The sequence below is a fragment of the Pelodiscus sinensis genome, chromosome 1 (assembly GCF_052426305.1).
Source record: "Pelodiscus sinensis isolate ZL-2025 chromosome 1, ASM5242630v1, whole genome shotgun sequence".
Taxonomy (NCBI): Eukaryota; Metazoa; Chordata; order Testudines; family Trionychidae; genus Pelodiscus; species Pelodiscus sinensis.
In genome coordinates, this window is record NC_143052.1 from 783,883 (window position 1) to 800,675 (window position 16,793).

Sequence of the window (16,793 nt, forward strand, 5' to 3'; positions counted from 1 at the left end):
CTGGACCCTAGAGTGAAACAACTCAGAAAGATACACCCAAGAGGGTGTGCTCCGCTGGCAGGATCGTGATGCTAACATTTCCTATTTTAGACAGATGACTTCCAAAGGATTGAAGCAAAATGCAGGACAATGTAGCACTTTAAAGACTAACAAGATGGTTTATTAGATGATGAGCTTTCGTGGGCCAGACCCACTTCCTCAGATCAAATAGTGGAAGAAAGTAGTCACAACCATATATACCAAAGGATACAATTAAAAAAAATGAACAAATATGAAAAGGACAAATCACATTGCAGAACAGAAGGGGGATGCGGGGGGGCGGGGGTGGGAAGGGGGAGGAAGGAAGGTAAGTGTCTGTGAATTGCTGATATTAAAGGTAGGGAGAGTGGGATGTTTGTGAGTTAATGGTATTACAGGTGATAATTGGGGAAACTGTCTTGGTAATGGGTGAGAAAGTTCAAAGACTTGTTAAGTCCCTGTTGGCAAGTGTCGAATTTTAACATGAATGACAGTTCAGAGGATTCCCTTTCAAGTGCAGATGTAAAAGGTCTTTGTAGCAGAATGCAGGTGGCTAAGTCATTTAGAGAGTGTCCTTTCTGGTTAAAGTGGCAAGAAAAGTGTAGCGTGGTCTGATTCCCCACTCATGGCTAAAATTGAGAAATGACTATGAACATGGCTTCAGTTTTCGGCTGGTATAAATTCACTCATGTTCATAGTCATTTCTCAATTTTAGCCGTGAGTGGGGAATCAGACCACTTACACATATGACTGAGATGGTATAATTAAAGACTATCACATAGCATATTTTGTGTCAGACCCCTGCCTCATTCAGACTAGAAGATTGATGGTGTTCAATGAATGAGACAGCTGTTCAGTTTCTTTTTAGCCTCCTCATTCGCTGTGAAGTCCTGTGCTTCAGTTACTGTACACAATCCAAATGCTGCACCAAATGCAGGGTTTTAAAATGCTTTGAGGTTTTTCTGTTGTGCTTATCTTCCTGATGCCACACCCGCATTCATAAATTTGTATTCAGCACACCCTGTGAGGTAGGTTTCATAGGGTATGTCTACACTACAGCGCTAATTCGAACTAACTTAGCTAATTCGAACTAACGGATCCAGACTAAAAAACTAGTTCGAATTAGCGTATTGCTAATTCGAACTAGCATGTCCACATTAAGTGGACCCTGAACCGGGGTTAAGGATGGCCGGAAGCAGTGCCGGCAGGGCATCAGATGAGGACATAGAGCGTGGAGCTGCTGTCTCAGGCTAGCCGAGGGCTGTGCTTAAAGGGACCCGACCCCCACCCCGGACAGACAGTTCTCAGGGGTGCCCCGCTTGCAAAGCAGTCCTGGCTTGGATTGCCCGGAATACCCACACTGGGCACATCACAGCACTCGGCCATCAGACCGGCTGCACTTGCTGCAGGCTGCCATCTGGGGAGAGGGGGCAATCGGGGGGCTGCAGGAGAGCTTCCACCCCCAGAATCCCGCAGAGCCAGCCCAGTCCTCCCCATCGGGGGCTCGTGCCCCATTCCTCCCTCACCTCATTCCACTTACCCTTCCCTAGCCCCCCTTCCTGATGTACAAAATAAAGAAAATGTGTGGTCAAAAATAGAATCTCTCTTTATTGAACAAAACTCAGGGAGACTGGGAAAAGGAGGTGGGAGAGAGGGTGGGAGAGGGGAGGGCAACTAAAATGATCAGAGGTTTGGAACAGGTCCCATCTGAAGAGAGGCTAAAGAGACTGGGACTTTTCAACTTAGAAAAGAGGAGACTGAGGGAGGAAAGGATAGAGGTCTATAAAAGCATGAGTGCGGTGGAGAGGGTGCATCAAGAAAAGTTCTTCATTAGTTCCTATAATAGAAGGACTAGAGGACACCAAAGGAAAGGAATGGGTAGCAGGCTTCAAACTAGTAACAGAAAGTTGTTCTTCACAAAGCAAAGAGTCAACCTGTGGAACTCCTTGCTGCAGGAGGCTGTGAAGGCTAGAAATAGAACAGAGTTTAAAGAGAAGTGAGATAAAGTGATGGAGATTGGGTCCATGGAGTGGTATTAGCCAGGGGGTAGGAGTGGTGTCCCTGTCCAAAGTTTGTGGAAGGCTGGAGAGGGATGGCACGAGACAAATGGCTTGGTCACTGTCTTCGGTCCATCCCCTCCAGGGTCCCTAGGGTTGGCCGCTGTCGGCAGACAGGCTACTGGGCTAGATGGACCTTTGGTCTGACCCAGTACGGCCATTGTAAGCTCAGGGCTCAGGGTCGGGGGTCTCAGTGGACCACCTTGATTTTCATGCACACCTGCTCCTGGGTGGCCAGGCTGGCAGCTCCCCTGCCCTAGACGGCCACTTTCCTGTGCCTAGTGCAGAGGTCGTGGACGAGGTCCACGATGTCCGCACTAGCCCGGGCGGGTGCCCGCCTCTTGCAGTCCTGGGCAAGCTCCCGGGAGCCGCCAGCCTGGTCCTGGGAAGAGGGGGAGGGCTGGGGGGCATTGGGTGGCTGGCTCGAGCCGTGCCAGGTGCAGGGTCTGCTAGCTGGGTGCTGGCAGGCTTGCACCTGGCACGGGCACCGTAGCCAGCCCGTGCCCCTTTAAGGGCTCCAGGGCTGGGAGGGGGGCAATAGAGTTTCCCTGGTGTTGGCCAGAGTGGCCACCAGGGAAAGCTGGGGAGGGCTAGCCTCCCACTAGTTCGAATTAAGGGGCTACACACCCCTTAATTCGAACTAGTAAGTTCAAACTAGGCTTAGTCCTCGTACAATGAGGTTTTCCTAGTTCGAACTAAGCGCTCCGCTAGTTCGAATTAAGTTCGAACTAGCGGAGCGCTAGTGTAGCGCCTATGAAAGTTAATTTGAACTAAAGTCCGTTAGTTCGAATTAACTTTGTAGTGTAGACATACCCATAGGCTACGTCTACATTGGCCCCTTTTCCGGAAGGGGCATGGTAATTTTTGAAATCGCAATAGGGAAATGCGCGGGGGATTTAAATATCCCCTGCGGCATTTAAATAAAAATGTCCGCCGCTTTTTTCCGGCTTTTAGAAAAGCCGGAAAAGAGCGTCTACACTGGCCCCGATCATCCGGAAAAAGCGCCCTACTTTGAAGTAGGAATAAGATCCTCCGGAAAAGGGTGCTTTTTCCGGAGGATCGGGGCCAGTGTAGACGCTCTTTTCCGGCTTTTCTAAAAGCCGGAAAAAAGCGGCGGACATTTTTATTTAAATGCCGCGGGGGATATTTAAATCCCCCGCGCATTTCCCTATTGCGATTTCAAAAATTACCATGCCCCTTCCGGAAAAGGGGCCAATGTAGACGAGCCCATAGCGTTTAAGGCCTGAGGTACCATCCCCTCTCACACTGCTTCCCAACCCCCATCCCAGTCTGAGGTAGGGATGTAAGCCACTCATCGCCTAACCGAAAAGCATGAGCTTATCGATTAGCACTGTCGACTAGGCGCACCCCACACCTCCCCAGCTGTGGCTCTGCAATATTAAGAGATAGGGGAGCCAGCGTGCAAAGACGCTAGCTCAGACCCTGCGCCTGCGGGTCATTGGTCAGCCCTCATAACCTCGCCTGCTGACGCTCTGCATTACAAGGGGCAGGTGAGGTGAGGTGGGGTGATTATGTGGGCAGACCTCCCTGGGACCTGAGGCTGGGGCCGGGGGTTGGGAAGCAGCGTGTGAGCGATTGGTACCTCAGGCGGGGCCGGGGGTTGGGAAGCAGCGTGTGAGCGATTGGTACCTCAGGCAGGGGCGGGGGTTGGGAAGCAGCGTGTGAGCGATTGGTACCTCAGGCGGGGGCGGGGGTTGGGAAGCAGCATGTGGGGGACTGGTACCTCAGGCGGGGGCGGGGGTTGGGAAGCAGCGTGTGAGCGATTGGTACCTCAGGCGGGGGCGGGGGTTGGGAAGCAGCGTGTGAGTGATTGGTATCTCAGGCGGGGGCGGGGGTTGGGAAGCAGCGTGTGAGGGACTGGTACCTCAGGCGGGGGCGGGGGTTGGGAAGCAGCGTGTGAGGGACTGGTACCTCAGGCGGGGGCGGGGGTTGGGAAGCAGCGTGTGAGGGACTGGTACCTCAGGCGGGGGCGGGGGTTGGGAAGCAGCGTGTGAGCGATTGGTACCTCAGGCGGGGGCGGGGGTTGGGAAGCAGCGTGTGGGGGACTGGTACCTCAGGCGGGGGCGGGGGTTGGGAAGCAGCGTGTGAGGGACTGGTACCTCAGGCAGGGGCGGGGGTTGGGAAGCAGCGTGTGAGCGATTGGTACCTCAGGCGGGGGCGGGGGTTGGGAAGCAGCGTGTGGGGGACTGGTACCTCAGGCGGGGGCGGGGGTTGGGAAGCAGCGTGTGAGGGACTGGTACCTCAGGCGGGGGCGGGGGTTGGGAAGCAGCATGTGAGCGATTGGTACCTCAGGCGGGGGCGGGGGTTGGGAAGCAGCGTGTGAGCGATTGGTACCTCAGGCGGGGGCGGGGGTTGGGAAGCAGCGTGTGAGGGATTGGTACCTCAGGCGGGGGCGGGGGTTGGGAAGCAGCGTGTGAGGGACTGGTACCTCAGGCGGGGGCGGGGGTTGGGAAGCAGCGTGTGAGGGATTGGTACCTCAGGCGGGGGCGGGGGTTGGGAAGCAGCGTGTGGGGGATTGGTACCTCAGGCGGGGGCGGGGGTTGGGAAGCAGCGTGTGAGGGACTGGTACCTCAGGCGGGGGCGGGGGTTGGGAAGCAGCGTGTGAGCGATTGGTACCTCAGGCGGGGGCGGGGGTTGGGAAGCAGCGTGTGGGGGACTGGTACCTCAGGCGGGGGCGGGGGTTGGGAAGCAGCGTGTGAGCGATTGGTACCTCAGGCGGGGGCGGGGGTTGGGAAGCAGCGTGTGAGGGACTGGTACCTCAGGCGGGGGCGGGGGTTGGGAAGCAGCGTGTGAGGGACTGGTACCTCAGGCGGGGGCGGGGGTTGGGAAGCAGCGTGTGAGCGATTGGTACCTCAGGCGGGGGCGGGGGTTGGGAAGCAGCGTGTGGGGGACTGGTACCTCAGGCGGGGGCGGGGGTTGGGAAGCAGCGTGTGAGCGATTGGTACCTCAGGCGGGGGCGGGGGTTGGGAAGCAGCGTGTGAGGGACTGGTACCTCAGGCGGGGGCGGGGGTTGGGAAGCAGCGTGTGAGCGATTGGTACCTCAGGCGGGGGCGGGGGTTGGGAAGCAGCGTGTGGGGGACTGGTACCTCAGGCGGGGGCGGGGGTTGGGAAGCAGCGTGTGAGCGATTGGTACCTCAGGCGGGGGCGGGGGTTGGGAAGCAGCGTGTGAGCGATTGGTACCTCAGGCGGGGGCGGGGGTTGGGAAGCAGCGTGTGAGGGATTGGTACCTCAGGCGGGGGCGGGGGTTGGGAAGCAGCGTGTGAGGGACTGGTACCTCAGGCGGGGGCGGGGGTTGGGAAGCAGCGTGTGAGGGACTGGTACCTCAGGCGGGGGCGGGGGTTGGGAAGCAGCGTGTGAGCGATTGGTACCTCAGGCGGGGGCGGGGGTTGGGAAGCAGCGTGTGAGGGACTGGTACCTCAGGCGGGGGCGGGGGTTGGGAAGCAGCGTGTGAGGGACTGGTACCTCAGGCGGGGGCGGGGGTTGGGAAGCAGCGTGTGAGCGATTGGTACCTCAGGCGGGGGCGGGGGTTGGGAAGCAGCGTGTGGGGGACTGGTACCTCAGGCGGGGGCGGGGGTTGGGAAGCAGCGTGTGAGGGATTGGTACCTCAGGCGGGGGCGGGGGTTGGGAAGCAGCGTGTGAGGGACTGGTACCTCAGGCGGGGGCGGGGGTTGGGAAGCAGCGTGTGAGGGACTGGTACCTCAGGCGGGGGCGGGGGTTGGGAAGCAGCGTGTGAGCGATTGGTACCTCAGGCGGGGGCGGGGGTTGGGAAGCAGCGTGTGAGGGACTGGTACCTCAGGCGGGGGCGGGGGTTGGGAAGCAGCGTGTGAGCGATTGGTACCTCAGGCGGGGGCGGGGGTTGGGAAGCAGCGTGTGGGGGACTGGTACCTCAGGCGGGGGGGGGGTTGGGAAGCAGCGTGTGAGGGATTGGTACCTCAGGCGGGGGCGGGGGTTGGGAAGCAGCGTGTGAGGGACTGGTACCTCAGGCGGGGGCGGGGGTTGGGAAGCAGCGTGTGAGGGACTGGTACCTCAGGCGGGGGTTGGGAAGCAGCGTGTGGGGGACTGGTACCTCAGGCGGGGGCGGGGGTTGGGAAGCAGCGTGTGAGGGACTGGTACCTCAGGCGGGGGCGGGGGTTGGGAAGCAGCGTGTGAGGGACTGGTACCTCAGGCGGGGGCGGGGGTTGGGAAGCAGCGTGTGAGGGACTGGTACCTCAGGCGGGGGCGGGGGTTGGGAAGCAGCGTGTGAGCGATTGGTACCTCAGGCGGGGGCGGGGGTTGGGAAGCAGCGTGTGAGGGACTGGTACCTCAGGCGGGGGCGGGGGTTGGGAAGCAGCGTGTGAGCGATTGGTACCTCAGGCGGGGGCGGGGGTTGGGAAGCAGCGTGTGGGGGACTGGTACCTCAGGCGGGGGGGGGGGGGTTGGGAAGCAGCGTGTGAGGGACTGGTACCTCAGGCGGGGGCGGGGGTTGGGAAGCAGCGTGTGAGCGATTGGTACCTCAGGCGGGGGCGGGGGTTGGGAAGCACTGCAGCAGGGACTGGCACGTCAGGCTAGGCTCAGGATGGGCCAGTGAGAAGGAGCCATGTTGGGTGTAGATTAGAGGGGAAATCCTTCCTTGTGGTTTGAGAGATACCACTTGATGTTTGAGTTCTGCACAAGGCCCGTGGGCCGCTGGCTAGTGACAGTGGTATCAGGAAGGAGCCAGCCTCTCTTGTTGGGGCAGGGGAGCTGGAGGAATTGCCTGTGTTTAGAAATGGGAGGGAGCACTGTGCGCAAGCCAGAAATAGCACGAGTGGCCCGAGGGAAATGGGAAGGGGAACTGGATCTACTAAGCTACCAACCTGTCCCTGACTGTACTAACAGTGACAAGAGGGGTATACACCCCCCTGCAGAGCCTGTCAGCAACACGGTGCTTCTCCTATCCCTCTCAGAGCCAGCCAGATATGTCAGAGGATTCACCCCGTCCCCAGGCCTCTGGAGCCTGCCAGAGAGAGAGTACATTCCAAGTAAAAATCTTGATATAACCCAGGAAGAAATAAAGGTAATGAGTGTGAGTGGGGGGGCTTTGCCAAAAGGGTACAACGTCGGGGGGAGAGAGACTATGTGAGGGAGGGAAGGAGAAAGAGTTTGGGATACTGCCTTTTTTGAGTACAGGGGTTCCTGATAGGGCTGGAGAATCAGCTACTATCGGATTCTTTGGCTAGTGGAATCCGATAGTAGCAGAATCCAATAGTATTGCAGGGTTTGACCTCAAACCAGTGGTTTTCAACCTTTTTTCATTTGCAAATCCCTAAACATTTTGAATGGGGGGTTCAGATAGCTTTGGAAATGTTAAACATATTCTGCAGACCTCCAGAGATTTGTGGATCACAGGTTGAAAACTGCCGCCCTAGAGAATTAGAACATCTGAAAACTGGGGAGGCATAGCTACCATGTTTTGTATAGCTTCCTGTAATGTTTTTTGCATATTATGTGTGAGGTCATTGAAATATTTGCAAGAATACAACTGTAAAATCTGTTTTTTTTTTAATGCTCTTGCAGCCATGGTGAATGAAATTCTGTTTATCTCTGGGGCACAGTAGTACAATCTTTCCACATACTCTGCTCTGCCAGCATTTTTCACCACTGATTAGGAAACACTTCCTCTAGGTGAAGCCAGGAGAATTCAATTTCCACAGTCTGTGAAGATCTTGGTGTATCTCCTGAGTCTGCCAGTTAGTGCCACCAAGCATGCTGATAAGTCTATGCTTTGAGAGCTGGCCTTGGGACCCACCAACCTGGTACCATATAAAGACTACCAAGCATCAATTAGATGGGAACAATTGCTAACCCCTATTGAATTTGGCTGGATTCATACTGGTGACCCAAAGGCCAAAAGGCTCTGAAGCGCTACCGCAGGAGAACTAATGTTACAGTTTCAGGAGTGAAGCTTGCTTTCTGGAAAGATAAGATTAGCAAATTAAGTTCTGGGTTTTTTGGACAAACTCTTCTATTCTCTACTCGCACAAGCAACATTTTCCATCAGACAAAGCCTGCAATGTGTCCCACTCTGTTCTTAAGGGGACAATCAAACTTCACAGTAATACAACACATCAGTAGAGTACAGTATTCAAACTCACCTCTAACTATGTTTTGCAGTGTAGCGTCATTTCAACCTTTCCAGGGTTCTCATATGAATTTATAATTACTTTGTTTTCACATGAGTGTTTAGAAGAATATCAGATGAGTAGCCCAGAACATTTTTGCTGTAGGAATAATTGGTGTGGCAGGTATATTTTATGGTTAATGTCTATGAAACATGGCCCATGGAAGGAGACACGTGTTTTATTACCGAGCTCCACAACTATTGGCGAACTGGTAGTAAAAGCTGGTCATTAGGTTTCCTCAGCTCTGAATGTTAGGATACATTAAAGGCACAAAGCTATGTGTAATGTGCCCTTGTTTGAGCCATCTGTACAAAATAAGGTGGGGAGATCTGGATCTAAAAGCATGAGCTTTTACCACTTGAAGGAAAGAACTAATCCATTTCCATGCAGGCAGTAGCAGATTTATGAATCTGTATATGTGGCCTAGGCACTTGAGAGATCCCTTTGGGAACATTAAGACTTTGCATATCACTCTCTGTGAGGTCTTAGCGAAAGAAACCAGCCAGAGACTAAAGGTGCCCCAGCTGCTGCAGAACCATTGGACATTGTTTCAGCAGGGACCATTGGACATTGATGTCATGAGATGCTTTCTGCAGTTTTCACTTGGTATATTCTCTCCCCTGATTGGTTTTTTTGCTCCATCTTCCTCCAACTACACCCCCCTTTTGTCTGTCCTTCTAGCTAATTCTAATATAACAACTGGATGGCTTTAACTAACAAAAGAAAACTGAATCATGGAACTGACATGACGCTTGCTACTTCCATGTTTTTCATTATACTTGCATGTCATGTCTCTTTCCACCGCCTTATGTCTCTGTTGTCTGTTTAGATTGTAAATAATCCTTAGGGGTTGTGTCAGTCTTTTTTATATTTGCATAGTGTATTGTACAGTGGGGCGCTGTTTTTTATCATTTAGGCCCGAGATACTGCCATAGCAAACGATGAAAGAGATTTGGCAAGCACAGGGTTTGTCCCATTGCATGTGAGAGGCAGTATGGCAAAGTGGATCAGATCTGGGCCTCGTTAGAAGGGTATTCTTAGAATGGGAACTTTTTTCTCTTTCACCTGCAGTGATTTATTCAGCCTCTGTTATCTTCTCTGTAAGATGAGTGAATAATAGTCGCCTCCTTTTAAGGTTGTGGAATTGATTAATAAGGGGTGCAAAATGAACAGAAATATTAAGAACAGTTAGTAGAAGACCTGGAATTAAAATTCATAAGCTCTTGATTTGCAGCTCAGTGTACCTTCCCCTGTAGAATAGGAATTGTGTAGGGATGTTTCTCTATCATGCAAAAAAATGTGCAGAAATTTTACCAGCTGTGCATAAGTACGTGAGCTACAAAATCTTGAAGTGTCATGTGAGATGTGTGAGCCCATGCAGGCTGGAGGAGGCATTATCATTTCTTTTTGAAATGCCTTGCCACCTCCATAACTGGCAGAAGCTATGTTGGTGGTAGCAGCTTTCCCATCAACATACTGCCGTGCACACGAGTGCTAATGTTGGTGTAACTTTTGTTGCTCGTGTGGTGCTTTATTCACTTTTCTGCACAATGTATGTTATGTCATAGGCTGTAGTGTGAACCTGGCTACCTTGGCACAGAGAAAAAAAGAGAACTGGTAGAGAGGGATCAGGGCAATGCAGGTGGCATAATTATTAGGCCTAGCTTTTTATGAGGAGTAACGTTAGTTTGAACCAATGGGCACACTTTCACTTCCGAAACAGCTGTTGATCGGAGTAACGCGCCCGCGAGATCATGCTAATGAAGTGTGGGATATTTAAATCCTTGCTTCATTGGCTATTTTGAATGCCTACATTTGCATCCCTAGTTCGAACTAGGGTGCAAATGTAGACATATCCAGAGCGACTAAGAGACTTGCTCAAGCCACCCAGCAGGTTTGGTAGAGCTGGGAATGGGACGCTTGTCTCTTGAGGCCATCAACAGTAGGAGTGTGAAAGGTTAATCGGTTAACTGGTAAGCATCACCCTTAACAGGTTCCAGTTAACTGGAGCAGCTCCCCACCCACCATGGGCAGGGGGCTGCTTCAGCCCCATGGGGCCTGCTGCAGACAGGGGCTCCTCCTGCAGTACAGAGCAGTAGGGTTGCCAGGTGTCCGGTATTCTACCTGACAGTCTGGTATTTGCGCTCTTTGTCCGGTAAAAAAAAATCAGAGAATACTGGACATGTGCAATGTGCAATGTCTGATATTCTCTGATTTTTACGGCTGCGCACTGGACGAAAGCCTGGCGTGGGCGGGGGGAGTGGCTGGAAGGCGGGGCCACCATCGGTGCTAGTAGCCTGTGATTGCACAGAAGCCTGGTGGGGGTGGCAGGAGTGGCTGGGACTCTCCCCACCCCCGCCAGGCTTCTGCGCAATCACAGGCTCCCAGCTTGGAGGCAGGGCCCCGATCGCCACTCTGGGCACTTCAGAAGCCTAGCCGGGGTGGGGGGAGTGGTGGGACTTTTTGTGTCCGGTATTTTTTGGGAGACTATCTGGCAACGCTACAGAGCAGCCGCTGTCCGGGCGGGCTGGAGCAGCCCCTACCAGCCACGGTGGGCAGGGAGCCACTCCAGCCCGGCCCCCACCTTCCCCCCTTTAATTGGTTAACCAATTAACCAATGAAATGGGATTTTACATCCCTAGTTTACAGTGCCTTGCTAGCTTGTGAAGGGGAAGAAAAAGCCAAAGCCTTGCCTTGTCTCTTGGCTCAGGAGCTGATTTGGTGAAGGAGGGGCTTGTAGTGCTTCTGTTTGGGAAGATTTGAACATAAAACTGATAGTAATTGACTGAGACCAGGGCAGTATGCACTCGGAATCCCAGCAGCATTCACTGTGCTAGATAAAAGCAGACTAAGCCAGCAATTCCCTGCTCCTGCAAAGCATGCTTTGAAGGTGTACATCAATTCATTAACCACTTTCTCCTCATTAGGTAGACTCTGGAGTCTCTCACTCCCAAATGATCAGACTCATCATTGTCTCTAGCACATCAACAACTTTGAAGTCACTTTTCTTTCTGGGACCTGGCAATTTGGGCTTTTAACACCTCTGGTGAAAGTGTGACACTTTGACTATTCCCTTTGTGTTTACTGCCTCAGATCAGGCTCCGAGCCAGGTCTGTATTCAGGACATATTAATCTTTCTCACAGCTGCTTCCATGTCCCAGGACAGACTTCTGAGATGATTCAAGCCCTGCAGTGAATTGCCTCCTTGTGCAGTTCTTGTCAGATGCTCTAGGTTAGTGGGGCTCCATCACTTCTGTTCTTTTGGACAAGCTTGTAAGTTAGAGCAAAATGCAGGACAATGTAACACTTTAAAGACTAACAAGATGGTTTATTAGATGATGAGCTTTCGTGGGCCAGACCCACTTCCTCAGATCAAATAGCTACACCAGACTAACACGGCTACATCTCTATCACTATTGTAAGTTAGAGATCACCATGAGGTGAAGTATTCAAGGCTTTTTTTGCCTCTGTTTTCACAGATGTGGTCAGCTCCCATACTACTGCAGCAGGCAACACAGTATGGGAAGGAGGTGGGGATCCCTCAGTGGAGAAAGAACAGGTTAAGAACTATTTAGAAATGCTGGACATACACAAATCCATGGGTCTGGATCTAATGCATTTGAGGGTGCTGAGGGAGTTGGCTGATATGATTGCAGAGCCATTGACCATTATATCTGAAAACTTGTGACGATCATGGGTGGTGCTGGACAATTGGAAAAAGGCAAATGTATTGCCCATCTTTAAAAGAGGGAAGAAGGACAGTCCAGGGAACTATAGATCGCTCAGTCTCACCTCAGTTCTCAGAAAAATCCTGGAGGGGATCCTTAAGGAATCCATTTTGAAACACTTGGAAGAAAGAAAAGTGATTAGGAATAGTCAACAAAGATTGATCAAGTACAAATCGTACCTGACCAACCCGATTGCCTTCTACAATGAGGTAACTGGCTCTGTGAACACGGGGAAGGTGGTAGATGTGATATATCTTGACTCTAGCATACTTCTCCCACATAATTCGTGCCAGCAAGTTAAGAAAGTGTGTGCTGGATAAATGGACTGTAAGGTAGATAGAAAGCTGGCTAGATTGTCAGGCCCAATGGGTAGTAATCAACAGTTTGCTGTCTGACTGGCAGTTGGTATCAAGTGAAGTGCCCCAAGGGTCAGTACTGGAGCCGGTTTTGTTCAACATCTGTATTAATGACCTGGATGAGGGGATGGATTGCACTCTCAGTAAGTTCCAAAGAGGATGGAGAAAGGCTGTTCTCAGTAGTGACAGATGACAGGAGGAGCAATGGTCTCAGGTTGCAGTGGTAGAGATCTAGGTTGGATATTAGGAAAAACTATTCCCTCTGAGGTTGAGAAAGCACTGGAATGGGTTCCCTAAGGAGGTGGTGGACTCTCCATCCCTGGAGGTTTTTAAGTCCTGGCTTGACAAAGCCCTGGCTTGGATGATTTAGTTGGGGTTGTTCCTGCTTTGGACAGGGAGTTGGACTCAATGACCTCCTGAGGTCTCTTCCAACCCTATGGTTCTATGCACCCTCCCCCCCAACCTTCTTAGTCTCCCAGTGTGTGGTTTGTTAAATGTCACATTCTACAAACCATGACTGAGATTTATAGGAGACTGGGCTGGAGTTTTAAAGGCTGGAGTTACAAACCATAGGGTGTGTCTGGACTCCAGGGTTTTGTTGACAAAAGTGGACTTTTGTCGACAAAACTATACCTCGTCTTCTGCTGTTGAGTTCTGTCAACATAACCTTGATAGAACTCGGCAGTTTTGTCGATGGCAGTAAACCTCATTCTACGAGGTATAACACCTTTTGTCGACAGAGTTCAGTCAACGTTAGGCGTTATTGCATCTACACTATTGTTTGCGTCTACACTCTCATGTCAACAAAGTGGCTTGCTTTGTCGACAGAACTTGATGTAGTCTAGACGCTCTTTGTCGACAGAAGCTTTGTCGACAGCATCTGTCGACAAAGCCTCTGTTGACAAAAGCCTGTAGTGTAGGCATACCATCAGTGTGCAAGGCTAATAGCATGTAAAATATGTATGTGAGATATGTGCCAACCAGGGAAAACAGAATTCTACCAAAGTAAGTGAGATTTTCATTAAATGATTTTTCTCCCCTTCCTGCTGTAGAATGAAGTCTTTGCATCCTGTCTTTGAATTGCCCATCAAAAGAGGGTGTAAATGTCTCCTTGCTGAGTTGTTAGCTTCATTCTAGCTGTTCTATAGCTGCAGTTTTAACAACTCTGCTTTTATCCCAGTGTCTTTGCTTCTTGAACCGAAGAGGCAGAGTGAATTATGGACCAGAGAGGACCATGAGGAATGAAGGCAGGGTCAGCAACCATCCGTAGGGAATGGTGGCTGAGAGCGAGAGAGATGGGCTAGAGAGTACCATAGGAAGGGGCAGAGATCAGTTATAACTTACATGAAATTGGGAAGGAAGGAGTTAAGAATAAACAAGGTATCAAGAATTTAATGGACATCTTGTCCTGGGGTTAGTCAAAGTCAGGTTTTTTCTTTTTCTTTTTGGGCTCTGCTGCTCAACCCTTTTGTGACTATGGTTAACAATCTAACCATGTTGCTGGAGCTCTGAGAAGTTTTTCTTGAACTGTAGGACTTGAACCCCTATCCAGGTGCATTACAGCTGGGGAAGAGTAGACTACCCAGTCTCTCAGAGAGAGGACTCTTTTAGAATGTCCTGTATCAGTTCAATGTGTAGTCACTGGATTCTCTATTTGGGCCTGGTTGTGTATGTATATGATTTTCTAAACATGTATTCTGGAAATATGTTTGTGTAAAAACACAGTGTAGCCCTTCCACTCCTTCTGCAGCCTGTGCCTAGAGGACACAGTGAGTGTAATTGAGCCATAATTCACTGCTGCTGGAGAAAAAACCTGAGCCATAATGTGAGAAGTGGCGTTGCATCTCCATATTACATCCATCTCCAGGGGAGATTATTTTTATTAAAATCTGGATTGATGGCAAACACTGAGATTAACTTCATTTTTAATGTATGGTTCTCCATGGACACATCTGAAAAGAGACTTTTAATGTCCCCAAATAATGCCCAGCAGGTTTGTGACGTAAGACCCTGTTCACTGGAGATGCCCAGATCTAGTTCGTGTCTAAAATTAATTGTCAGCATTTCTAAAAATCCCAAACATATGAAACCCTAAGTAAAGATGGCTGGCTAAAGCAAGCACTGTTATCAGACACTTAGGCTACGTCTACACTGGCATGATCTTGTGCAAGAACTCTTTTGCGGAAGAGTTCTTGTGCAAAAACTCTTCCAGAAGAGAGCGTCTACACTGGCATGTGCATTTGCACAAGAGCATCCATGCCAGTGTAGACGCTCTCTTGCGCAAGAAAGCTCTGATGGCCATTTTAACCATAGGGATTTCTTGCGCAAGAAATTCATGTTGCCTGTCTACACTGGCCTCTTGCACAAGAACAGTTGCGCAAGAGGTCTTATTCCTGAGTGGGAGCATCAGAGTTCTTGTGTAAGAAGCACTGATTTCATACATTAGAATGTCAGTGTACTTACGCAAGAACTCGCAGCCAGTGTAGACAGGCAGCAAGTTTTTGCGCAAAAGTGGCTGCTTTTGCGCAAGATCGCACCAATGTAGACACAGCCCTACATTAAACAAAAGCAAAACAACAGTCTTGCTTCCCCACAAACCTTTGCCTTCTTTGGCACAAACACAAAATATGCAGAGTGAATTAGGAAATGAAAACCTCACTTCTGGAGGAAGGAACTTCCCTACCTGCTGGGAATTTAGTACAAAATTGTAGGAACCATGAAAGGAAAGCCCCTTAAAGGTTACATCTGGTCCCTCTTCCTTGGAACAGGGCAGGGGTGGGGTGAGGGATTTAGGGTTGTGCTTTGCCCAGTCTGTTATCTGCTAGCCTTGGGGGCAGTTACACTGCTCAGGGCTCTGCTTTCCAACCTTTCCATGCTATTGAACCCCTTTCAGGAATCTGCTTTCAGTCACAGAGCTTTGGCTTCAGTAAGTATCTTAGTTTTGTGGGGCCCCTGCTTGCTTCCTGCTAGACCTGAACTTGTGACACCCATAAACTCATCTCATCCCTCCAGGGATTGCCCCCGTTGCGAAACACTGACAGAGTATATAGGGCAGTAGAACAAGTCACTGTTTCTGTGACATTTTACTTTGCACTGCCTTTGCTAGGGCTTTTTGTGTAGCCTGTTGTAAAATTAGGCAAGTAGCTAGATAATCTGATGTACCCTCTGGCCTAGGGGACTTGTACCAGCAAGGGTTCCCTGATGTTACTTGAACATAATTATTTTTGAGGCCTGTTTTTCACACAGAAATGATAACAATTTAACTAAATTGGTTTCTACATTTGTTTTTAGTAAATGTGTACAGTCCAGTTAAAAATGTGTTAAGAAGCTATCCCCACACCAGATGATCTTAGAATGAAATAAGAGAGTCTGTGTGCACACTTGCACTGTTTGAACTAGGGATGTTAAAATGTGTGTATTCAGGAAAACGTGTAACTGCTGAACATTTGGGCGATGGTTTACATGAGAGGCGGCAGCACGGGTGGGGGCAGGAAGCTCCGTGGGAGCCAGTGCTCGTAGAGCAGCTCCTTGCACTGTTACCTCTGATCTTCATGTAACTGTGAAGATTAACCAATAAGCCCAGGCTAGTCAGTTGACCATTTACAGGTTTATGCTATCACATCCCTAGATTTAACTACATTGGTCTGAAAACTGATTACAATTAAACTGTTGCAACTTCTGTGAGTAGACTAAGCTTAAGAGTGTCCACACACAGGAGTTACAAACTTATACCAATTTAATTAAATCAATTAAAAAGCCCACATTTATCTAAATTGATGTGGTTTTAGTGGCCAATATCAATTTAGTTAAATTCAGTAATTAATTACACTAAGGTGATATTAGTGGTTCAGTTTAAGAGTGTCCACCAGTGGTTAGATTGGTCTAATTGCATTGCTCTGGGGCATGGATTTTTCATGCCCCTCAGTGATGGTCTAATTATACTGGTCTAATTTCCTAGTATAGGCAAGGTCTCAGTTATCATTACCCCCTTCTTTTGTAATTGTGATGTGGTCAAGCAGCTGTTTGTGGGTGAAGCTGGAAAACAATTTCCATTAGAACATTCCTATTTTTACATACTTATCCTGAACACTCCTCTTCCATGACATTTTCTATGCTTTTTTTCCTCTGGCTTTTTCCCCTTTAATTGTGTTTGGTGATATGTGGCTAGAAAAATATGTATTTGTTGTGCTGAGTACCATTGTCTTTTGCTTTTTAAATAAAAAACAACTAAAAATTGTCTGAACTTTGAGATTTTGGGCTATAGCCAAGGAGTGCATTGTGTATTTCAGGAAAGAACACATACAAAAGGGAATTTAAGTTTGATCTTGGTCTGGATGTACAGTATAATGGTCCCCCAGCATAAACTAGTTGTGCTTTATTGCTGATCTGGCTTCCAGTGCCCCATATCTCTTTATACTTGGCCTCATCTCCAGTGCTGGAAATGGCAGGATGGGCTAATTTAGTAATCCCTGT

The 16,793-nt window shown here is 50.0% G+C and overlaps 1 protein-coding gene across 2 annotated transcripts in view; it reads left to right on the forward strand.

The window, feature by feature from the left end:
* The window catches only part of SHANK3 (SH3 and multiple ankyrin repeat domains 3), a 780,355-nt gene that overhangs the window by 150,176 nt on the left and 613,386 nt on the right, over positions 1-16,793 (forward strand). Inside the window, exon 1 of one of the 2 annotated variants that reach the window (XM_089777650.1) lies at positions 6,714-7,131. The exons of the other annotated variant lie outside the window; for it this stretch is intronic. Within the exon in view, the coding sequence (XP_089633776.1) occupies positions 6,730-7,131 (402 nt within the window). The 5' untranslated portion in view covers positions 6,714-6,729. Of the gene's footprint in view, positions 1-6,713; positions 7,132-16,793 lie in introns of those variants that run through there. 2 annotated transcript variants of the gene reach the window in all.